Source organism: Chiloscyllium plagiosum, unplaced genomic scaffold, assembly GCF_037043375.1.
Source record: "Chiloscyllium plagiosum isolate Xiang-an unplaced genomic scaffold, Cpla_swu_hap1 HiC_scaffold_33, whole genome shotgun sequence".
Classification (NCBI taxonomy): Eukaryota; Metazoa; Chordata; class Chondrichthyes; order Orectolobiformes; family Hemiscylliidae; genus Chiloscyllium; species Chiloscyllium plagiosum.
In genome coordinates, this window is record NW_028270171.1 from 1,397,513 (window position 1) to 1,422,448 (window position 24,936).

The following is a 24,936-nucleotide window of genomic DNA, read 5'->3' on the forward strand; positions in this document are numbered from 1 at the left end:
CCCTCCCCCCCCTCCCCTCTCCCCTCCCCCCTCTCCCCTCCCTCCCTCCCCCTCCCTCCTCTCCCCCCCCCCTCCCTCCTCTCCCCTCCCCCCCTCTCCCCTCCCCCCCTCTCCCCTCCCCCCCCTCCTCTCCCCCTCCCCCCCTCCCCTCGCTCCCCCCTCCCCTCCTCTCTCCCTCCCCTCCCCTCTCCCCTCCTCCCCCCTCTCCCCCTCCCCCCTCCCTCCCCCTCCTCCCCCCTCCCCCCCCCCTCCCTTCCCTCCCCCCCCTCTTCCTCTCCCTCCCTCCCTCTCCCCTCCCCCCCTCCCTCCTCTCCCCTCCCCCCTCTCCCCCCTCTCCTCCCCTCCCCCCCCCTCCTCCCCTCTCCCCCCCTCCCTCTCCCCCCTCCCCTCCTCCCTCTCCCCCTCTTCTCCCTCTCCCCCCTCCCCTCCTCCCCCTCTCCCCCTCCTCTCCCCTCCCTCCCCTCTCCCCCCCTCCCCCTCTCCCTCCTCTCCCCTCCCCTCCCCCCCCCTCCTCCCCTCTCCCTCCTCCCCCCCTCCTCCTCCCTCCCCCTCTCCCCTCTCCTCCCCTCCCCCCTCCCCCTCCTCCCCCCTCCCCCCTCCCCCCTCTCCCCTCCCTCTCCCTCCCCCCCCTCTCCCCTCTCCCCTCCCTCCCCTCCCCCTCTCCCTCCCCTCCCCTCCTCCCCTCCCCCTCCCTCCCCTCTCCCCTCCCCCCTCCCCTTCCCCTCCCCTCCCCCCTCCCCCCTCTTCCCCCCCCTCTCCCTCCCTCCTCCCCCCTCTCCCTCCCCCCCTCTCCCCTCCCCCTCACCCCCTCTCCCCCTCCCCCTCCCTCCCTCCCCCCTCCCCCTCTCCCTCCCCCTCTCCCCTCCCCTCCCCCCTCCCCCCCTCCCCCCTCCCCTCTCCTCCCCCCTCCCCTCCCTCCCTCTCCCTCCCCCTCTCCCCCCTCTCCCTCTCCCTCCCCCTCCTCTCCCTCCCCTCCCCCCTCTCCCTCTCCACCTCCCCCCCCCTCTCTCCTCTCCCCTCCCCCTCCTCCTCTCCCCCCCCCTCCCTCCTCCTCCCCTCCCCTCCCCCTCCCGCCTCTCCCCTCCCTCCCCTCCCCCTCTCCCCTCCCCCTCCTCCTCTCCCTCCCCCCCCCCGTCCTCCCCTCCCCCTCCCCCTCTCCCCTCCCTCATCCCGTCTCCTCCCCTCCCCCCTCCTCCTCCCTCTCCCTCCCCCTCCCCTCCCTCCCTCTCCCCTCCCCTCCCGCCCCCTCCCTCCTCGCCCTCTCTTCCCACCTCCCCTCCCCTCCCCCTCCCTCCTCTCCCCTCCCCCTCCCTCCTCTCCCCTCCCCCTCCCCTCCTCTCCCTCTCCCTCTCCTCTCCTCCTCCTCCTTCCCCTCCCTCTCCTCTCCCCCTCCCTCTCCTCTCCTCCTCCCTCTCCTCTCCCCCTCCCTCTCCTCTCCCCTTCCCTCCCTCTCCTTCCTCTCCTCTCCTCTCCCCCTTCCCCTCCCTCTCCTCTCCTCTCCTCTCCTCTCCTCTCCTCTTCCTCTTCCTCTTCCTCTTCTTCTCCCTCTCCCTCTCCCTCTCCTCTCCTCTCCTCTCCTCCCTCTCCTCTCCCTCTTCCTCTTCCTCTTCCTCTTCTCTCCCTCTCCTCTCCTCTCCTCTCCTCTCCTCTCCCCTCCCCCTCCCCTCCCCCTCCCCCTCCCCCTCCCCCTCCCCCTCCCCCTCCCCCTCCCCCTCCCCCTCCTCTCCTCTCCTCCTCCCCTCCCCATCCCTCTCCCTCCCCTCCCCATCCTCTCCCCTCCCCTCCCCATCCTCTCCTCCTCTCCCTTCCCCTCCTCTCCCAACAGTGCGGCGCTCCCTCAGCACTGACCCTCCGACAGTGCGGCGCTCCCTCAGCATAGACCCTCCGACAGTGCGGCGCTCCCTCAGCACAGACCTCCGACAGTGCGGCACTCCCTCAGCACTGACCCTCCGACAGTGCGGCGTTCCCTCAGCACTGACCCCTCCGACAGTGCGGCGTTCCCTCAGCACTGACCCTCCGACAGTGCGGCGTTCCCTCAGCACTGACCCTCCGACAGTGCGGCGTTCCCTCAGCACTGACCCTCCAACAGTGCGGCGTTCCCTCAGGACTGACTCTCCAGCAGTGCAGCACTTCCTCAGGAATGACTCTTAAATTTTGTGTTCAATCCCTAGAGTGGGAGTTAAACTCACTGAGACCTGCAACAACTAAGTGACAATTCTACAATTTCTGATATGTAATAGTTCTTTGCTCACTAAGGTTAATTTAGTGTGAGTAGAGATTGCAGCAAAAGAAATGTTTCCCTTTCTCCAGCCTTAGATGTGGGTTGCTGCCAAATTGCTGCTGGTTCAGAGGACCTTGCAAGAGCAGCCAGCTTAAGGCAACTCAAACCCCTTGTAGCTGGAAGCAAGACTTCACCTCAACTGCCTGGACTGGGGCTGGGAGCTAAAGCTAAAATGTGAGTATCAAGCCAACTCCCCAAAGCACAAGGTTTTCTACACTAATTTGGCAAAGTTTAAAGCATTGACTCAGACCACAGCTGCTGAGTTGGACCTTTTTGCATTTGGAAATGGTTGGAATTGGATTAAATGCTGCAGCATTTTCACACACTGACGCAGTTCACTGCTTTTGACAAGAACGTTGCTACGTGGCTTTTGCTTAGAACTGTACACAGACTACATTTCCATTTGCTTACACATTTTTATTGCAAACTGTGGAAATCCTGACCATTCCTAGTCTCCAACCTGGGGTCACCTCTCCATATCCTTGCCCCAGCTGGCTTATCAGTCTCCTTTCTCTGCTGCCCATGTAACCAGACCTAGTTCTTGTTGTTTGCCAAATAATGCTTTAAATGACTCTGAATTGCAGTTCTCTGAGATAAATTTCACTCAACTAAACAAATAGTTGGAGCACTTGAAAACTCTTGCAGTGATAAGAACTGAGCTGAGTAATCATTAACCAGTTTGAACAGTGAGTGCTGAGATTCTGGATAAGATTCTAATTTCGTCATTCATGGAATGTGAGTAACACTGTCAAGGTCAGCATTATTGCCTATCTGTAACTGTCCTGGAGAAGGTGGTGGTGAGCTGCCCTCTTGAACTGCTGCGTGGTGTGGTGTGGAAACACCCACAGTGTCATTACAGAGTTCCAGGATCCTGATCCAGTAACACTGCAAGAATGGTGATATATATATCCAAGTTATATCCATGATTTAGAAGGGAACTTGCCGGTGGTGGTGTTCCCATGTATCAGCAGCCCTTACCGTCATGATAGTATGGGCCACAGGTTTGGAACGGGCTGTCTCAGGAGCCTTGGTGCATTATTACAATGCTTCTTGTGGATAGTACTCACTGCTGCTACTTTGGAGTTGGTTGTGAAGGGAGTGAATGTTGAAGATGGTGGATGGGGTGAAAAGCAAGTAGGCTGTTTTGTCCTGAAGCTTTGGAGCTGCATTCGTCCAGTCAAGTGGGGTGTATTGCATTACCCCCACCTCCAACCACCTATTGCATTACCCCACCTCCAACCACCTATTGCATTACCCCCACCTCCAACCACCTATTGCATTACCCCCACCACCATCCACCTATTGCATTACCCCCACCTCCAACCACCTATTGCATTACCCCCACCCCCATCCACCTATTGCATTACCCCCACCTCCAACCACCTATTGCATTACCCCCACCCCCAACCACCTATTGCATTACCCCCACCCCCAACCACCTATTGCATTACCCCCACCTCCAACCACCTATTGCATTACCCCCACCCCCAACCACCTATTGCATTACCCCCACCTCCAACCACCTATTGCATTACCCCCACCTCCAACCACCTATTGCATTACCCCCACCACCATCCACCTATTGCATTACCCCCACCTCCAACCACCTATTGCATTACCCCCACCTCCAACCACCTATTGCATTACCCCCACCCCCAACCACCTATTGCATTACCCCCACCTCCAACCACCTATTGCATTACCCCCACCTCCAACCACCTATTGCATTACCCCCACCCCCAACCACCTATTGCATTACCCCCACCTCCAACCACCTATTGCATTACCCCCACCTCCATCCACCTATTGCATTACCCCCACCCCCATCCACCTATTGCATTACCCCCACCTCCAACCACCTATTGCATTACCCCGACCCCCATCCACCTATTGCATTACCCCCACCTCCATCCACCTATTGCATTACCCCCACCTCCAACCACCTATTGCATTACCCCCACCCCCCATCCACCTATTGCATTACCCCCACCCCCATCCACCTATTGCATTACCCCCACCTCCAACCACCTATTGCATTACCTCCGCCTCCATCCACCTATTGCATTACCCCCACCTCCATCCACCTTTTGCACTCTCAGCTACCTTCTCCCCAGTCCCACCCCCACGCCCCTCCCATTTATCTCTCCAACCCCGAGGCTCCCAGCCTCTTTCCTGATTAAGGGCTCCAGCCCGAAACGTCTATTTTCCTGCTCCTCGGATGCTGCTTGACCTGCTGTGGTTTTCCAGCAGCACACTCTCAACTCTGATCTCCAGCATCTGCAGACCTCACTGTCTCCCTGTATTGCATCACACTCCTGACTTGTGCCTTGTTGATGGTGGACAGTCTTTGGGGAGTCAGGTGGTGAGTTACTCCCTCAATTCCCAGTCTGGGACCTGTTCTTCGGTCTCAGTATGTACATAGCTAATCAAGTTCACTTTCTAGTGACTGCCAGGATGTTAATGACGATTTCCAGTTTCTGTTGAAACTTTATTGCTGGAACAGCACAGCAGGTCAGGCAGCATCCAGGGAACAGGAGATTCGACGTTTCGGGCACAGGCCCTTCTTCAGGAATGAGCAGAGAGTGTTCAGCAGGAGAAGATAAAAGGTAGGGAGGAGGGACTTGGAGGAGGGGAGTTGGAAATGTGATAGGTGGAAAGAGGTCAAGGTGAGGGTGATAGGTCGGAGTAGGGTGGAGGCGGAGAGGTCAAGAAGAAGACTGCAGGTCAGGAAGGCGGTGCCGGGCTGGAAGGATCCGGCTGAGACAAGGTGGGGGGAGGGGGGATGAAGAAACTGGTGAAGTCCAAGTTCATCCCCTGCGGTTGGAGGGTTCCCAGTCGGAAGATTTCCCCCCCGACGTGGTCGACGGTGCCCTCCACCGCATCTCCTCCACTTCCCGCTCCTCCGCCCTTGAGCCCCGCCCCTCCAACCGCCACCAGGACAGAACCCCACTGGTCCTCACCTACCACCCCACCAATCTCCATGTACAGCGCATCATCCGCCGTCACTTCCGCCACCTCCAAACAGACCCCAGCACCAAGGATATATTTCCCTCCCCTCCCCTATCAGCTTTCCGTAGAGACCACTCCCTCCGCGACTCCCTTGTCAGATCCACACCCCCCACCGACCCAACCACCACTCCCGGCACCTTCCCTTGCAACCGCAGGAGGTGCAACACTTGCGCCCACACCTCCCCCCTCACTTCTCTCCAAGGCCCCAAGGGAAACTTCCATATCCGCCACAGATTCACCTGCACCTCCACCCACATCATCTACTGCATCCGCTGCAGCCGGTGTGGCCTCCTCTATATTGGGGAGACAGGCCGCCTACTTGCGGAGCGATTCAGGGAGCACCTCTGGGCCACCCGGACGAACCAACCCAACCAACCTGTGGCACAGCATTTCAACTCCCCCTCCCACTCCACCGAGGATATGCAGGTCATTGGACTCATCCACCGCCAAACCACAACAACCCGACGGTCGGAGGAGGAGCGTCTTATCTTCCGACTGGGAACCCTCCAACCGCAGGGGATGAACTTGGACTTCACCAGTTTCTTCATCCCCCCTCCCCCCACCTTGTCTCAGCCGGATCCTTCCAGCCCGGCACCGCCTTCCTGACCTGCAGTCTTCTTCTTGACCTCTCCGCCTCCACCCTACTCCGACCTATCACCCTCACCTTGACCTCTTTCCACCTATCACATTTCCAACTCCCCTCCTCCAAGTCCCTCCTCCCTACCTTTTATCTTCTCCTGCTGAACACTCTCTGCTCATTCCTGAAGAAGGGCCTGTGCCCGAAACGTCGAATCTCCTGTTCCCTGGATGCTGCCTGACCTGCTGTGCTGTTCCAGCAATAAAGTTTCAACTTTGATCTCCAGCATCTGCAGACCTCACTTTCTCCTCGAAGATTTCCAGTTTCTGCACTTGTTTGTTTAATTTGGCCAGAACTTGTTGTCTGCCCCCCCCACCGATTCCCACTGACTCCAGTTTTTCTCGGACTCCTTGATGCCACACTGTCAAATGCTTTATTAATGTCAAGGACAGTTACTCTGATGTCACCTCTGGAGTTTGGCTCTTTACAACCTTGGTCCAAAGATGGATCAATGAAGTCAGGGGCTGAGCTGCCCTTGCAGACCCCAGATAGAGCATCAGTGAGCAGGTTGTGGTTGGGTAAATGCCATTCGATGACACTGTCAACAACACCTTCCTTCACTTTGCAGATAATGGAGAGCAGACTGACAGAGCATGGTTTCGCTTGGTTGGATGGGTCCTGATTTTCAATGCCAGTGTTATACTTGCACCTTCATGCACTTCCCTACCCCTGCAACCCAACACCACACACTTTGCCCTAATTCTGGCATCCTCTTAGAGTTCCTATATCTTTGACCATGGGATCACCCTGTCAGTGAACACAGGCTGGCTAAGTGTAGCTCATGCCGATCACGCAGACTGAAACACAGACAGCTCCTAAGGCATTTCCTGTAACCAGGGTGCTATGTGGTGGAGCTCGGGACCATTGTGATAGGGTTGCACTGTTTCACGTTAAGTGTGATGGCAGTCACAGCTGTGTGTGTCACATAGTCCACGTCAATTACCTCCCATCTTGTAAATCTCTCAAGAAGATAAATCAGTTTAACCTTCAATTCTTCAGAAAGTTTAGTAATTATGTTGGTTTATTAATCCTGAACTTTACTGATTAGATTAGATTCCCTACAGTGTAAAACAGGCCCTTTGGTCCAACCAGTCTACACCGCCCTCCGAAGAGTAACCCACCCAGACCCATTTCCCTCTGACTAATGCACCTAGCATTATGGGTAATTTAGCATGGCCAATTCACCTGACCTGCACATCTTTGGACTGTGGGAGGAAACCGGAGCCCCAGAGGAAACCCACACAGACACAGGGATAATGTGCAAACACCACACAGACAGTCGCTGGAATTGAACCTGGGAGTGTTCAAAGTTTGTGCGAAGATTTGTAGCTCGGGTGCTCGTTGTTGTGGTTCTGTTCGCCGAGCTGGAAGTTTTTGTTGCAAACGTTTCGTCCCCTGGCTAGGCGACATCATCAGTGCTTGGGAGCCTCCTGCGAAGCGCTTCTTTGATGTTTCCTCCGGTGTTTATAGTGGTCTGTCCCTGCCGCTTCCGGTTGTCAGTTTCAGCTGTCCGCTGTAGTGGTTGGTATATTGGGTCCAGGTCGATGTGTTTGTTGATGGAGTTTGTTGATGGACGAAACGTTTGCAACAAAAACTTCCAGCTCGGTGAACAGAACCACAACATTGAACCTGGGACCCTGGTGCTGTGAGGCAGCAGTGCTAACCACTGAGCCACCGTGCCATCCCCCACTCTGTCAACACTCTCTGAAATCATTGTACACAATGTCTAACAGACAGATGCTTGGGAAGGAAGCTGTGAACTAATAGCCAGGAAGAGTTGAGAACTCTGTCTGACAGCATGCTGTCCATGCCCTGGGGCTATTTGAGAGGGACAATGTCAGGATGCTGTACTTTCAGTTAAAAAAATGTCGAGTGTGCTTTATGGTCTATCCAAATCTGTCCTGGAAGTGTTTGATGGGGGCTGTGTAGAGGAAACTTTACATACATTTTAAAAGATTTGGGTGAGTTTTACACTATCTAATCCATGCTATCCCTGTCGTGGGAGTGATTTATGGGAACTGTGTTAAGGAGCTTTATTTTCAATATAAAAAGAATAGAGAGAGTTTTACTCTGTATTTAACTCCATGCTGACCCTATCCAAGGAATCTTTGATGGGGACAGTGTAGAGGAAGCAAATAGGGTCGGTTTAGTTCAGTGCTGGGTGGTTGGTTTGCGAAGCAGTGTGATGCCAACAGTGGTGAATTCAATCCCCCACCTGCTGAGATTACCATGATGGACTCTCCTCTTCAACCTCTCCCCTCGTCTGAGGTGTGGTGACCCTCAAGTTAAATCTCCACCAGTCGTGTCTCTCTCTCTCTCTCTCTCTCTCTCTTTACTATGGAACTTTACTTGCAGTCTAAATGAGTAAAAGCAGTTTTACTTTCAGGTTAAAACAGTAGAGAAGGCTTTACTGTGTATCTAACCCAGTGCTGTCCCTGTCCTGTTTGATGGTGACTGTCTAAAGGAAGCTTTATTCTGTACAGTTCTTCTGTTCAACATGATGGTTGCATTCATGTGCAACCCCGTATTATAGAAAAATCACACTTTAGAAACAGTGCTTAAAGTGTTGGCGATGTAATCACGTTACAGCCATCACATGTTTTAAAAGTCTGCGCTTTAGAAATAGTGTCCCCAATTCGTCAATCGTGTTACAGTGAATTCACATTAATGAAACGCACATTATAGTAGCACAATCTGTGTATAACTCTGTGCTGTACCTGTCATAGGGGTGTTTGGTGGAGGGAGCTCTAATTAGCAGAGTAGAGTTACCTTTAACCTGTGCCTAACCCTGTGCTGTACTGTCCCTGAGAGTGTTTGATGGGGACAGTACTGGGGGATTTTTACTTTCTGTTTTAAGCTAGCAGAAGCTTTAGTCTGTATCTGACTCCATGTCTTAGGAGTGTTTGATGGGGACAGTGTCCAGGAAATTTTACTTTTAGTTAAAAGAGTAGAGCAAGCTTTAATTTCACTTTAAAAGCAGAGGGGAAGCGTTAATTTCAGTTTAAGAGTAGAGAAAGCTTTACTCAGTGTCTTGTTCCTGATCAAGTTGGGGAGCTCTGGAGCCTAAGGTCTCTGGTTGTCTGTTGACATTGTTGTAAATGGGAAGTTGCTGGTCGGTGGATTGTTGATCAGCTTTGTCCTTCCAGTAAGTGCGAATGTATCAGTCACAGGACAGCTAATGTCAAGTTTGGTTTTATTCTAGAACTCTGTATGCCAAACAGTCTTTCCAATCTCTCAGGAACTTGGCTGAGTGCCCTTGTGTGCTTGGTGTTGGGCAGTGTGATTGGACGAGATGATAGGGGAGGTGGTTGAATGTGACTTTTCTGGAGATTAATTTGTGAGAAAGTGTCAACAGCTGTCTCTGGTGCTCACTGCTGGTTTCTCCAGTGACACACTCAACGTTAGTCTTCAGGAAGGAACAAAACAACAGAATCTTTACATCAGAAATAAGGTTACAGAGCCGTGAGTATAGGTGAGCTGGAGAATGTTTTTGAGGGAAGGTGAGGGCACGTGAAGGAGGGAGGACGTTGGAATTAGGAAATTTGATGGAGAGAGAGGAGGAGGAGGTATGGGAGATGGGAAGAAGGGAATTGAGGCATCTAAGGGAATGTTTGCTGCGTTTGAAAGAATGTCAGTAGGGGAGGCAGTGCGAGTGAGAGAGAAAGGTAGGAGAGTTATGTCCAAAGGAGGGCAAGTAAGTCAGGGTGCCTAAGGGAGTGGAGACAATTTGACTGCGGGTTGCCACGGGTGTGCGTGCTTCGGACAGACACAGAGTGAGGAGGGAGTGGGAGAAGGGTGGGCAGGTATTGGTGGGAGAAGATTGGATTAAGGCAATTAAGGATGGGCAACGAATGCTGGTCTTGCCAGTGACCCCTAAATCTCATGAAGAAATCTTTAAATCATAGTAATTCCCATTATACCTTTTCAACAGTACCTCAATGCTCATGCCTTTATGGCCTCCCTTATTCAGATTTAAATCCCTAGGTTTGGACCAAACTGCATGGAATTTTCCATTACTTTGAAAACAATCATTTGTAATAACCTGTAATATATCCTAACATCATAGGAACATTATAAAACAAAATGTATCACACAGCCACAGCAGAAAAATAAGATTCTCGGAGACCCTAACCAGCGTGTGGACAGACCCCGGGGCAGGGTGCGGACGGACCCCGGGCTGCGTGCAGACAGACCCCTGAAAGAAAGGTTGTCAAATGATAGATTCAAGCTGTTTCTTAAAGGTGAGGTGGAAAGGTATAGGCAGAGATTTTGGGAGCTTACAGCCACCCGTTATGCTCTGATTTAAAATCGAAATGCTCGAGCGGTCAGTAAGCAATGCATAACTCTGACTGGGTCCAAGCTGGGAAGTAGAGTTTAGCTGGAGCTTAAGTTTGTGTAAGTCAGGAGCTTGGAGCATGACCAAGTTGTCAGTGGAATAATGATGTGTCTCAATTATAAAGGCATGGGTGAGAATTTTAGCAACAGGTGAGCTGGGAGAGGAATGGTGACAGTGTGAGATGAAAATAGGTGATCTTAGTGTAGTGTGAACATGGCAACCAAGCTGTAAAAGAGTCCAGTATAGTTGGGACAGTGGCCGGGGAAGGGAATGAGGTACTTCATTAGGGATCACAGTTTCTGAAGGCCATTGTTGTAGTCTTATGATGATTTAGTTGGGAAATTTTGGTTGATCTAGGATTTGACGTTGGACAGGTAGTATGACAAATTTGACACATTGTTGGGTTTGAGAGTGGCAGTGTTGAGGGGAAGCTAGAAGTCAGCATAAATGTTAAAGCTGACATCATGCCTGTGAGCAGCATCACATCAATGAGAAATAGAATGAGGTGGGGTGTACAGTAGTGATTGTGCTAATGATCGGAAGTGACAGTCCGTTAGTATAAGAATGGCGGATGACAGTCTCACTGTTTGGACAGCAGAGCTGTTGCAGGATGGTGAGGAGCACGCAGTGAGTGGTCTCTGCTGGCTGCAGATCATCCTGCAGATTCAGGTTGATGCTGACTTTAGGCTTTAATGGGTATTTGCTGTTGATTGAGAATCTAAATCCTTTCTGTGCCTTGACTGATTTTGATATCCTTGACTCCTCAACCGTAATTATTAAACAGTACTCTTTCATCTCAAGTATCAGGAGAAAGTGCAGATGTTGGAGATCAGAGTCGAGAGTGTAGTGCTAGAAAAGCACAGCAGGTCAGGCAGCATCCCAAGAGCAGGAGAATCGACATTTCAAGCCTAAGCCCTTCATCAGGAATGAGGCTTGTGGGCCGGGGGTACTGAGAGACCTATCCTCTGACTTGCTGTATTTTTTCAGCACCACATTCTCATCTCAAGTATCAGTTTGGATCAATCACCACTTCTAAATGGCGTGAACTATTCACTGATGTGTCACGTCTGATGGAGCAGAGACATTTGTCATTAATTTGTTGGAAAGAGAGACCGTTACTTGAGAATTTTCCACTCCAGTAATCAGGCAATTTAAATATTAGATTTCCCTGATTACATGTTTCATTTTTACCTCCACAGCCAGTTCTGCTTGGACACGGCTCGTCACTTCACTACGTCTACCCGATGCTCTGATGGAAAAGAGCAAGACGGACTCTCAGAGTGTGGACGTGACCGAGTCTAGCACAGGACTTGTGCTGGATGAGCCTTCCAGACCTGCATGGGGAAGTAAGCTGCAGTACATTCTCGCCCAGGTGGGATTCTCCGTGGGACTAGGAAATGTCTGGAGATTCCCCTACCTATGTCATCAGAATGGGGGTGGTAAGGTTCTATGCTTTATTACTGGTTTATTTCACATTCCTTTCTGAAAGTGTTAAGTTGCTGGGCTGCCCCAGTACCTAGTTAGAATGACCATTTGATGGTGATATTTGTGAGCAGTCATGTTTAGAAGGCAGTGCAGCCTGATCCTGCTCTCCAGCTAAAGGAAGAGTCACCAGCCAGAATTACCCTGACTAAACTCTGGCCAGGAGCCAGCCCTCTACTGGGGGATCGATCACCAGAGGAAATCGCATAAACCAAAGCTGACAAATACCCAGTAAGAAGGATTAGCAGCATTCTCAACCTTGGCATGTCCCAAAGAATATTAATGTCAGTGAAGTACTTTTAAGATATGGTCCATGTTTATAGGAAACATGGCAGCCAAAATGTACCCGGTCCACACTCAGTGATGCATTTACCCTGTTCACACTTCTGTGGGGAGTAACCACGTTCATACACTGGAGGCTGCATTCCATTCGTTGTGCCCACTGAGCCATTGTCAGACCTGAGGCCAGCTTCCAGGTTATTGGCTACAAGGTAGTAATTGCACAAAATATTGAGCTTATAGGAACAGGAGGATACCATTTAGCCTCTTCATTCTCATTTGTCCCATCATTCAGCTTGAACAAGTCTGATTGCCTTTCACTCCATTTACCCATCTTCCTTTCCAAATCTTTTTCAGTTAGAGAGCTCCAGTGAGCAGATGTATTTTGTAAAATCTTTGATTAATGTTTCTGTTGTTATTGTTCCAGGAGCTTTCCTTTTTCTTTACCTGATCCTGCTATTGGTGATGGGGATCCCATTGTTTTTTCTGGAATTGGCAGCCGGACAGAGTATCCGTCAGGGCAGTATCGGAGTCTGGAAACATATCAACCCACGACTGTGTGGGATCGGGTTTGCCAGCTGCGTGGTGAGTGTGGCACGGTGGGGGGCAGAGGGAGGATAGTGCTGAGAGGGTTGAGCGTGACACTTGTGGGAGGGGAGGGCATGTGGCTGTTACATTGCGTGGTCAGTTACACAATTGAGTGAATGGTGGAGGGTTATTACTGCATCTCTGCAGGTTTGGGTGTATTTTTTTAATGCCTTAATTTGAAAGGTTATAAAAGATAGGATGTACAATCACCTGGAAAGGAATAATTTGATTAGAGATAGTCAAATTGGTTTTGTGAAGGGTAGGTCGTGCCTCACTAACCTTATTGGGTTCTTCAAGAAGGTGACAAAACAGGTGGATGAAGGTAAGGTGGTTGATGTGGTATGTGGACTTCAGAAAGGAGTTTGATAAGGTTCCACATGGTAGGCTATTGCACAAAATATGGAGTTTCGGTATTGAAGGTGACTTAGCGGTTTGGATCAGAAATTGGCTAGCTGAAAGAAGACAGAGGATGGTGGTTGATGGGAAATGTTCGTCCTGGAGCTCAGTTACGAATGGTGTGCCACAGGGATCTGTTTTGAGGCTACTGCTGTTTATCATTTTTATAAATGACCTGGATGTCGGCGTAGAAGGGTGGGTTAGTAAATTTGCGGATGACACTAAGGTCGGTGGAGTTGTGGATAGTGCTGAGGGATGTTGCTGGTTACAGAGGAACATAGATAAGATGCAGAGCTTGGCTGAGATGTGGCAAATGGAGTTTAATGCGGAAAAGTGTGAGGTGATTCATTTTGAAAGGAGGAACAGGAATGCAGAGTACTGGGCTAATCGTAAGCTTCTTGGCAGTGTAGATGAGCAGAGAGATCTTAGTGTCCTGGTACAAAATCCTTGCAAGTTGCCACCAAGGTTGATAGGGTTGTTAAGAAGGCATGTGGTGTGTTGGCTTTTATTGGTAGGGGGATTGAGTTTCGGAGCCACGAGGTCATGCTTCAGCTGTACAAGACAGTGGTGAGGCCCATATTGGAGTATTGTGTACAGTTCTGGTCACTGCATTATAGGAAGAGCATGGAAACTTTGGAAAGGGTTCAGAGAAGATTTACTAGGATGTTGCCTGGTATGGAGGGAAGGTCATATGAGGAAAGGCTGAGGGAACTGAGGTTGTTTTTATCAGAGAGAATGAGGTTGAAAAGTGACTTAATTGAGATAATCAGAAGGTTAAATAGGCTGGACAGGGAGAGCCTTTTTCCTTGGATGGTGAAGGCTAACATGAGGGGACGTAGCTTTAAATTGAGGGGTGATAGATTTAGGACAGATATTAGGGGTAGTTTCTTCACTTAAGAGTAGTAGGGGTGTGGAACGGCCTGCCTGCAACAACAGTAGACTCACCGACGTTAAGGGAGTTTAAGTGGGCATTGGACATACATATGGATAATAATGGAACGGTGTAGGTTAGATGGGCATCAGATTAATTTCACATCGAGGGCCGAAGGGCCTGTACTGTGCTGTAACATTCTATGTTCATGAGATGTGGATGCTACAGACGAGCAGCTTTCATTACCCATTCTAATTGCCCTTGGAACTGTGTGTCTTACTCAGCCATTTAACCATATGGCTGTGGGTCTGGAGTCACATATAGGTTAGACCAGGTAAAGTCTGCAGTTTTCCCTTCCCTGAGGTCATGTGTGTTCCAAATGGGTTTACATGGTCAGCATGAGGTTAGATTTTAATAACAAAACTTATTTTCTTGAATTCATATGTCATCATTGGCCATGGTGGGATTTGAACCAGTGGGTGGCACGGTGGCACAGTCATTAGCACTGCTGCCTCACAGCACCAGAGACCCAGGTTCAATTCCTGCCTCAGGTGACTGTCTGTGTGGAGTTTGCACATTCTCCCTGTGTCTGCGTGGGTTTCCTCTGGGTGCTCCGGTTTCGTCCCGCAGTCCAAAGATGTGCAAATCAGGTGAATTGGCCATGCTAAATTTTCCGTAGTGTTAGGTGAAGGAGCGTCTGGGTGGGTTGCTCTTCGGCGGGTCGGTGTGGACTTGTTGGGTCTGTTTCCACGCTGTAAGTAATCTAATCTAATCTAATCCATGGGGTTTTACATTCCTTGTGCAGTGACATTACCAGTACAGCCCATCCTCCCTGGTGCATGGTAAACTCTCTTGTTGTTTTGTGTGAGGCTTTACTTTACCCTTTATTTTCAGGGTAAAGTCACTGACATCCATGTTTGTTCATTCCTCAGGTCTGTTCCCTTGTCTCCCTCTATTATAATGTCATCATTGCTTGGAGTCTATTTTATTTTGGTCACTCCTTCCAGTATCCACTGCCCTGGGAATCCTGTCCCACTCTCGCCAACCAGACAGTAGCAGGTAGGCAGCTCCTTCACTCCTGCTAAGCTTCCTGAAAAATAACTACCTCACATCATTTCCGCTTTTCCCATGCATCTACCCTGCTTCCCCTCACCCCCAGCTTCTTCTCCCATCTCTTTCTCCTGCTCATTCTAGCTAGTAGTCTGGATTATATTTTTTTGTTCTGTGCTGCAGTCACTGAGTGCCTGGAGAGTTCTGCCACAACGTATTTCTGGTACCATGAGGCCTTGAACATCACCAGCTCCATCAATGTCAGTGGAGGGCTAGATGCCACCATGACTGGTTGCCTGCTTGCTGCTTGGGTTATTGTCTGTCTCGCCATGATCAAAGGAATCAAATCCTCAGGAAAGGTAATGGATAATCCTTAGCCCTTCAATAGCTTCTGTTTCACAGCGAGTATCTAGCAGTGCTTCTGTGATGGGGAGCTGTGTAACTGCTGTCCCCTGGGAATTCCCAGAAAGAGTTAACTTCTCAAAAAGAGGAGCATGTTTTAGAATGATAATATTTCCATTCTGCACAGGAGGAAGGAGTTTCACTGCTATATTAAATTCACTTTTAATTGAGGAAATGTTCCAAAATGTTAGGCAGAGTTAGAAGGAAGAATATTAGGAGGTTTTCTTTTCAAGGCTTGGAATAAGAGATGAGGTTTAAGAAGATTTTCCAGGAAATGAAGAGGATGTGAGGATTGTGTTAGGTTCAGAATGCAGAGGCTTAGGGAGTTCCACTTATACCTCTGCAAATAGTGGGACAGATGAAACACACAGGAGACTGAACTAGTAAAAGGAATGTGAAGTTGAGGTGTTTGTAGGAATAGAGTACAGTATGACACAAAGACAAGAATAAAGGTTTAGAATGAAATGTTGTTATAACTGTGACAGGGCGACTACGCTGTCCACTTCAAATCCCAGTACTCTCAGCCACACTTCTGGTATAAATCTGTTGATTCAGTCCCAAAACGGCAATTGTTTCCCTCTCCTCCTGCTCTCCCGAGTAACGGATTTTCACCAGGGTTTTTTCACGAACTCAAAATAATCAATTTTTTATAAATTAACATTGCTATAATGCAGACTTAGAAGTATACACCCTTTTAGTTCCAAAACAAACACACTCCCAAAGGACAGACAATGCAGAGATGATATTTTAAAAAGGGCAAAAGATAAACATTCTTTTTTATCACTAGTCTGAAAATGGATGTCAGTATTTGTTGAATACTCACAGTCCACTGGGCTTCTTGCTGATAAAATCAAAGAGGATATTAGGAGGAAGGTATAAAGGAGACGTCAGAGGTAGGTTTTTTACACAGAGAGTTGTGAATGCATGGAATGCGTTACCAGCGGTGATGGCGGAAGCAGAATCAGTGGGGACATTTAAGTGACTGCTGGACATGCACATGGATAGCAGTGAGTTGAGGGGTGCGTAGATTGCTACTATATTTTACATTAGGATTAAATCTCGGCACAACATCGTGGGCCAAAGGGCCTGTTCTTTTCTATGTTCTAAACTGTTGACAGTATAGATCGAATAAAGATCTTTCAAACAAGGCTACAATTTGGATGGATATTAAGCTGGATCTGACTCTTTGGATAGTAGTCACAGTTCAACTTTTCATTGTTTCACAGTAATTCAAATAATGAAGTTCAGAAACTATCAGGTTGCCAAGCACTTCAACTAAGCAAGAATCTTACAGCTGGACCACAGTTTTGCAGGTTTCCTCTCTGTTTTCTCAGACCTTCGAAGTTTGTGAGACCAAAATCCAAGACCACAAAGGGTTGCTAGGCAACTATCAGCACAGAGATCCCCATTGTCTCTTCCAAAGTTAGGATTTCCACTGTTCAAAGGCTATTATATCTTATGCTCCCTAAAAGCTTTGCTTGGCTATTTTTCCAGTCATTAGAATTTCTGTAATCATCAGGTAGATTGTAGCCCTATTAAACTGTTGACTTCATTTCCAAGACATCACACTGGTTCTCTCCAAACCTCTGGTTAAAAATCCCTTTTCAATCCAGAAGGTATCTCCATTGTTTAATAGCTTCTGCATTCTCCACATAATCCATAAATACCAATGCATATTCCTAACAATGTTAAAGCCAAGTGGACAAGTGTGTTGGATGAATAAGGCTTAGTGTACTGCCAAATATGATAAAGTCTTTGATGGATAGAACTGAATTTATTGACTGTCCAGATGGTGTATTGGAATAAGAGGCTAATGATGACAAAATGGGGTTATGGTAGTAAAAGAGTTTAGAGCAGAGGTGGACACAACAGAGGTAAAACTAAGTGCTTTTGGAATTGAGGGAATATGTGGTCTGAAACATGGCTTAGATCAAATAATCCCCAACTATCAACATCGTGGGGGTTACGTTGACCAGAAACTGAACTGGACTTGCCACATAAACACAGCGGCTGCAAGAGCAGGTCAGAGGCTAGGAATACTACAGCAAGCAACTCACCACCTGATTCTCCAAAGCCTGCCCACCAACTACAATGCACAAGTCAGGAATATAATGGAATACTCCCCACTTCCTGGATGAGTGCAACACTCAAGAAGCTTGACACCATTCAGGACAAAGCAGTCTGCTTGATTGGCACCACATTCACAAGCATCCACTCCCTCCACCATCGATGCTCAGTGGCAGCAGTCTGTAGAGTCTACAAAATGCACTGCTGAAATTCACCTCAGATCTTTAGACAATACCTCTCGTACCCACAATCACTTCCATCTAGAAGTACAGGGGCACAGATACATGGGAACACCACCATCTACAAGTTCCGCTCTAAGCCACTCACCATCCTAAAATATATTGCAGTTCCTTCACTGTCGCTGAGTCAAAGTCCTGGAATTCCCTCCCAAAGGACATTGAGGGTCACCTTCTAGCAGCTGAACTGCAACAGTTCATGAAGGCAGCTCACCACCACCCTCTCAAGGGCAACTAGGGACGGGCAATAAATGCTGGTCCAGCCAATGACGCCCATACCCCATGAGAAAATAAAACAAATGAGATGAGACTGGGGGTTCAGAGTGATGGCATCGGTGTTAAATCATAGAATCCCAACAGTGTGGAAGTAGGCCATGAATGGAGTCCTGGGGTAGCTGATTGGCCTCTTTGCATTCCTACTTTTCTCAGACAGACATTTGCACACAATTACAGTAAGTTTTTGCTTTTCTCTTGCAATGAGTTACAGTAACACGATCACCACGATTTCCCTTACAGGTGATGTACTTCAGCTCCATCTTCCCGTATGTGGTGCTTTTCTGTTTCCTTATTCGAGGTCTCCTTCTGGAAGGTTCCATAGATGGAATTCGCTACATGTTCACTCCTAAGGTAAAATTGAGGGGCTCTCACTCTGGAACTGACCAAGAGAGAGGCCTGGGCCCAGGCCACTGATGGGGGCTTGAGTCATAAATTTATTCACTGTTTTACCTCCTACAACTATATTCTCCTTCCCACAGTAAGCCTGGTTCCCAGCCAGATGGCTAAGTGTGATGTATAACTGGAACTCAGGCTGAATATTTCCCTAGCTGAAAATGTGTTGCTGGAAAAGCTCAGCAGGTCAGGCAGCATCCAAGGAACAGGAGAATCGACGTTTCGGGCATAAGCCCTTCTTCAGGAATGAGGCCTCATTCCTGAAGAAGGGCTTATGCCCGAAACATCGATTCTCCTGTTCCTTGGATGCTGCCTGACCTGCTGCGCTTTTCCAGCAACACATTTTCAGCTCTGATCTCCAGCATCTGCAGCCCTCACTTTCTCCCTGAATATTTCCCTACCTTGTCCAGTAACATTGAACTAATGATAGGATTCCTAATGCTATCCAGATTGAGAACCAGACCCGTTGGAACTAAAACCCACAGACAGCTGATTTCTACAGTCCAGTTCCACAGGCAGCATTGTCTGGCCCAGTGACAGGGCCTCACATTCATATTCCCCATTGAGATTGCTCACAAGTTACAGAGTCATTCTTCTTTGACCCCTCAATGTCCCAAATTAGTGTTAGTGGTGAGCCAGTGTCTCTGAGGGCTCCAAACAGTCAGAAAACAATCTTCATTGAGAGGCTTAGTTCTGTTTTCAGCCCTCAAGATTCCAAGGTAACAGCGGTTTATGGCATTCATAGCTGATTTCTTAACAATATGACAGCAGTACAAGCTGATTTTATCCTGAGCCTTTTGATTCATAAAAATCAGTGTCAAACAACTTTACTTTGAATCTAACCCTGTACTGTCCCTGTCCTGGGAGAGTTTGGGGACAGTTTCAAGGGAGCTTTCCATTTAAAGGAATAGAGGGAGCTTTATTCTGTGCTGTCAATGTCATGCAGAATGCTCAGGCCACATAGCACACTGTTAGTGGAAACTTTATAATTAATGGTAAATTCAGTGATCATGTATTCCCAAGGGAAGCAACATTTCAGGTAAAGTGCTGTTTCCATTTTTTATAACTGAGTTAAATTTAAAGATTCATAAATGCCTTATTTAAAGTTGTTGGTTTCTTTTGAAGGTTGAGATCTTGATCGATACCCAAGTGTGGCGACAAGCTGCCACCCAAGTGTTCTTCGCCCTGGGCCTTGGCTTTGGAAGTGTTATTGCTTATTCCAGCTACAATACCCGCACCAATAATTGCCATTTTGATGCTTTCCTTGTCTCCTTCATCAACTTCCTGACGTCTGTGTTTGCTACGTTGGTTGTTTTTGCAGTGCTGGGATTCCGGGCGAATGTGCTCACTCAGAAATGTGTGGCAAGGTTTGGCACCTGTTTACTTTAATGACAGAATTTTGAGTCATGTCACCTTTTTATAAAGTGTTAAAAAAGCATTTAATTACAGGGATAAATAGCCTGTGTATGGATTAAAGTTAGCTATCTAAAGTGTTATCAAAGGTTTATATAATTAACGGGTTTGAAAATATACATGCTGTTTGAAGTTATTACACAGTCAGGCGGTTCACACTGCCCCCTTTTATGGAAGTGGTTTAATGTTTGGACCCACAAGGCCCATGGCTATTCCCGCTTAGTGTCTGAACTGTCCTGAGTTGGGTTTGCGTTTTTATGGTGTGTAGTTATTGATTAAAAGATTGCATTGTGTTTCAGGAACAGCCTCAAAGTGATTGACCTGATTGATAATGGAGTTTTGAACAGGAGTTTAATTCCAGAATATCTCAACTTTTCAACTGTAACAAATCAGGAATACAGAGAATGGTTTGACTCAGTGAGATCAGTATTAATCCCTCTTCATATCCAGCAATGCAAACTCGAACAAGAAATGCAAAAGGTAATTTACTCCTGCCACTTCATCAAGCTGGGATTCTGTAAATGAAGATGAAAGGAAAAAGGTGTTTCTCTGTGATTCACAGGAAGGCATAATAGCACTATTGCCTCACAGCGCCAGGGATGCAGGTTCGATTCCAGTCTTGAGTGACTGTGTCTATGTGCAGTTTGCACATTCTCCCCATGTTTGCATGCGTTTCTGCCAGGTGCTCCAGTTTCCTTCCATGTGATGGATTGGCTGTGCTAAAAAATTGTTCCCTATTATTTAAGGATGCGCTTGCTAGGTGGATTAGCCTTGAGAAATGCTGGGTTATGGGAATAGTGACTGGGTCTGGGTGGAATGCTGTTTGGAAGGTCGAGGATGGGCAAAATAGCTTCTTTCCGCACTATGATTTACCTGAAAGGGAATTGTTGTGTAATGAAGTTTGGCTGATGTGTTGATTCTCTCTTTGTCTCAGGGTGTCGAGGGTACAGGCCTCGCTTTCATCGCTTTCACAGAAACTATTACACACTTTCCTGCCTCACCATTTTGGTCTATCCTGTTTTTTCTGATGTTGCTAAATTTGGGTATGAGCACAATGTTTGGAAATATGCAAGGAATTCTCACTCCTCTACTTGACAACTTCTCCTGTCTGGCTAGGAGGAAGTCCATTTTCACAGGTAATATGTAGTGGAAAGATTGAATCAACATTGGCAGTAACTGAATGGTACTTAGCAAAGAACATAGATACCCTTCCACTCTGATCCAATCCAAATAATGTGAAAAGCTGTGGAACTGTGAAAACTTGTGTTCCCATTTCAATTGTCCATCACATCCTGTTTGCAATCTTTATGATTATCCAAGACCTCATCCTTCTCCAATGTCTCTCTGATATTGTCCACTATGTTCCCACAGGTTCCATTCTTATTTATCTCATAGTCATATTGAATCAACTGCAATGGTTTCTCTTTTCCACTCTTGCACTGACACCCCAGCATACCCAAAGAACCTTGACCACGTCCTAATTTTCATTTGCATGCTGCCTGTTCATTTCTACATTTCGATGCTGACACCCAACACGACCTCATCCAACCCAAACCTAGCCAACCCCTTGACCCCATCCACTGCCTTAAAACTGTTAGGCAAGTTGTCCTGTATCTAGCACTGGAGAAGCACCAATCTCCTGTAATTAAATATTCAGGAATCTGAAGCCGTTACCCTCCCTGTCAAAAATTCCATTCCCTAGAAACCAACTCCATCTTTCTCTCTGTCAACCACCCAAGGTGAAATCAGTCGGTTTATATTCTTGATGTCATGCTTGACACTGAGATAAAGTTCCAATCACAAATCCATGTTGCCATGAAGATTGCCCCTATTTCCAACTCTATAGAATCATCTAACTCTACAAATCTGTTGGAATCTTCATCCATGCAGTTATTATCTTGCGACTTGATTATTTCAGCCTTCCATACTCTAATCAAAATTCAGCTGCCCTCTTCCCTTGTCCTTCCATCAAGTCCTGTTCACCCTCTGTGCTCAATAACTTACGTTAGATCTTGGCCAATTGATAACATGGTATTCAAATTCATTTTCTTGTTTACAAATCCTTGCATGGTCTCAGCCCACCTCATCTGTGTAGCCTATTGCGCCCCTGCAAGATCTCTGCCCTCCTGTAATTCTGGTTTCTTGTGCATCCCTGATTTTCATTGTCCCATCATTGGTGAGCATAATTTCCGCTTCCAAAGGACAAAACACACACATACCTTCCATAACCCTCTCATTGCCCCTCCTCTTTAATATACTTCTTAAAAATATACCTCTTTCACCAAGCTTTTGGTCACTTGTAATGATATTTCCTTTACATAGCCAAGTATCATTTTTCTGTTGAGTAATATTTCCTGTGAAGTACTTTAGGATATTACTTTAAAAATTCAATATAAATACAAGTTGTTAAGGAGTCATGAAGTCATACAATTTATTGTTCTATGATTTGGTGGCACAGTGGTTAGCACTGCTGCATCACAGTACCAGGGACCCAGGTTCAATTCCCGCCTCGGGTGACTGTCTGTGTGGAGTTTGCACATTCTCCCCGAATCTACATGGGTTTCCTCCGCGTGCTCCGGTTTCCTCCACAGTCCAAAGATGTGCATGTTAGGCAAATTGGCCATGTTAAACTGACTGTAGTGTTAGGTGAAGGGGTAAATTACAGGGAATGGGTCTGGGTGGGTTACTCTTCGGAGGGTCGGTACGGACTTGTTGGGCCAAAGGGCCTAATCTAACATGGAAATGGACCCTTCGGTCCAACCAGTCCATGCTGAACACAATCCCAAACTAAACTAGTCCCACCTGCCTGCTCTTGGCCCATATCTCTTGAAACCTTTCCTATTCACATCCTTATTAAATTGTTTTTTAACGATTATAATTGGACCTACATCCACTTCTTCCTCAAAGTTCATTCCACATGCAAACCACCCTCTGTGTAAAACATTTGCCCCTCGTGTCTTTTTTTAAATCTCTCTCCAATCACCTTAAACATGTGCCCCCAGTGTTGAAATCCCCCACCCTAGGGAAAAGACAACTACCATTAACCCTATCTATACCCCTCATGATTTTATAAACCTCTATAAGGTCACCTTTCAACTTCCTATGCTCCAGTGAAAAACGTCCCAGGTTACCCAGTCTTTCTTCACAATTCAAACCTTGCATACTCTGCAACATTTTCGTAAATATCTTTTGAACCCTCTCCAGCTTAATAATATCCCTTCAATAACTGGGTGATCGGAGCTGGACACAGTACTGCTGAAGAGGCCTCATCTATACAACCTCAACTTGATTTCCCAACTCCTATACTCCAAGGACTGAGCAATGAAGACAGCCATGCTAAACGCCTTTTTAACCACATTTCTATATGCGATACAAACTTCAAAGAATTATATACCTGAACCCCTAGGTCCCTCTGTTCTGCAACACTGTATTAATTATAAAAGTTCTGCCCCTGTTTGTTGTATCAAAATGCAATACCTTGCATTTCATAAAATCTCTACAATGTGGAAGCTGACCATTCGGCCCAAGCTGAAGAACATCCTACCCAGACCCACCCTCTACCTCTGTAACCTGCATTCCTATGGCTAACCCACCTAGCCTGCACATCCCTGGACACTATGGGCAAATTAGCATGGCCAATCCACCTAACCTGTACATCTTTGGACTGTGGGAGGAAACTGGAGCATCTGGAGGAAACCCACGCAGATATATCCAAATTGAACTCCACCTGCCATTTTTCAGCCCATTGACCCATTTGATTGAGATCCCTTTGGAATCGTAGAAAACCTTCTTCACTGTCTACAATTTTGGTGTTGTCCAAAACTTACTAACCATGCCTTCTATATTCTCATCCAAATCATTCATATAAATGACAAACAAAAAAGGACCCAGAACCGACTCCTGTGGATCACTGCTGGTGACCTGTCTCCAGTCCAAAAAACAATCCTCCACCAACACTCTCTGTCGTCTTGTGTTAAGTCAGTTATGTATCCAATTGGCAAGCTCATCCTGAATACCATGTGATCTAACTTTACTAATTAGTCTACCATGTGGAACCTTATCAAAGGCTTTGCTCAAGTCCAAATAAGCAATGTCTACTTCTCTGTCCTCATCAATCTTTTCGTTTTGCCAAAATGCAATACCTTGCAATCCAAATTAAACTCCATCTGCCACTTCTCAGCACATTGACCCGGTTGATCAAGATCTCTCTTTAATCTGATAAACTACTTCACTGTGTTGTTGGGCTCAGATCCAACACCGTTTCCCATTTCTGCACTAATTTAAATCTCTGACAGCTTCGATAAACAACGGAGTGTATGTTATGCTCTGATTTGCCCATTCTTTGCTATGCAGTGAGGGAGTAGGCCATTCAGCCCCTTAAACCTGCTCATACCTGGTTTGTCATTCCAGCTGATGTAACACCTTGTTATCCTTTTAATCCAGTGGTCTGCTGCATACTTGGGTTTGTTATTGGAATGATATTTACACAGCGTTCTGGAAACTACTTTGTGACCATGTTTGATGATTACTCTGCAACACTACCTCTGATCATTGTGGTTCTGTTTGAATTGATTGCTGTGGCGTGGGTCTATGGAGCTGACAGGTACATTCATAGTCTTGGATTTCAGGCTCTATTCTTAATGTTCATTCTCTTTCTCTGTTAATCTTTTCCTTTCTCTCTTGTTTGTTTTCACTCTCATCATTACAGATAACATCATCTGTCTGCTAGTTCATTATACTGTTCCCTAAATCCTGTTTCCACTTGCTGACAATTTAATTAATATTCTCCGCTGCTGCTTTTGTAATTTGTTTACTTATCATATCTGGCAGTCTCACTCTCTCTGTCCAGTTCAACTCTTTTCCATTCCCTTTTTCTCGGTGGTCTTCATGACATTTCAAAAGTCAAACTGGACAGCTGGACACAACTTAAGATTAGAGTGGTGCTGGAAAAGCACAGCAGGTCAGGCAGCATCCGAGGAGCAGGAGAATTGACATTTCATCAGGCTTCATCAGCACCACTCTAATCTTAACTCTAATCTCCAGCATCTATAGTCCTCACTTTCACCTGGGACACACCTTAACCTGTGTCAGTCCTTGTACCACAAACACAAGTTAATGTGTGTGCTGAGGAAACTCTGGCTTTTGAGAGAGCAGCTGAACTGTCTGGCAGGACATTAAGAGACATCTTTATTCTCAAAGACATTTTTATTCTCCTCTTTA

At 47.5% G+C, this 24,936-nt stretch overlaps 1 protein-coding gene across 3 annotated transcripts in view; it reads left to right on the forward strand.

Annotated features, from left to right (window-relative positions):
* Window positions 1–24,936, forward strand: part of LOC122542065 (sodium-dependent neutral amino acid transporter B(0)AT2-like) — a 186,851-nt gene that overhangs the window by 153,856 nt on the left and 8,059 nt on the right. For 2 of the 3 annotated variants that reach the window (XM_087978167.1, XM_087978165.1), the window contains exons 2-11: window positions 2,311–2,455; window positions 11,463–11,702; window positions 12,452–12,609; window positions 14,812–14,938; window positions 15,113–15,288; window positions 18,151–18,261; window positions 19,429–19,670; window positions 20,016–20,196; window positions 20,651–20,852; window positions 24,160–24,319. In XM_087978167.1, the coding sequence (XP_087834293.1) occupies window positions 11,516–11,702; window positions 12,452–12,609; window positions 14,812–14,938; window positions 15,113–15,288; window positions 18,151–18,261; window positions 19,429–19,670; window positions 20,016–20,196; window positions 20,651–20,852; window positions 24,160–24,319 (1,544 nt within the window). In that variant the 5' untranslated portion in view covers window positions 2,311–2,455; window positions 11,463–11,515. Of the gene's footprint in view, window positions 1–2,310; window positions 2,456–9,311; window positions 9,400–11,462; window positions 11,703–12,451; window positions 12,610–14,811; window positions 14,939–15,112; window positions 15,289–18,150; window positions 18,262–19,428; window positions 19,671–20,015; window positions 20,197–20,650; window positions 20,853–24,159; window positions 24,320–24,936 lie in introns of those variants that run through there. The other variant, XM_043679357.2, reaches the window with a different exon arrangement.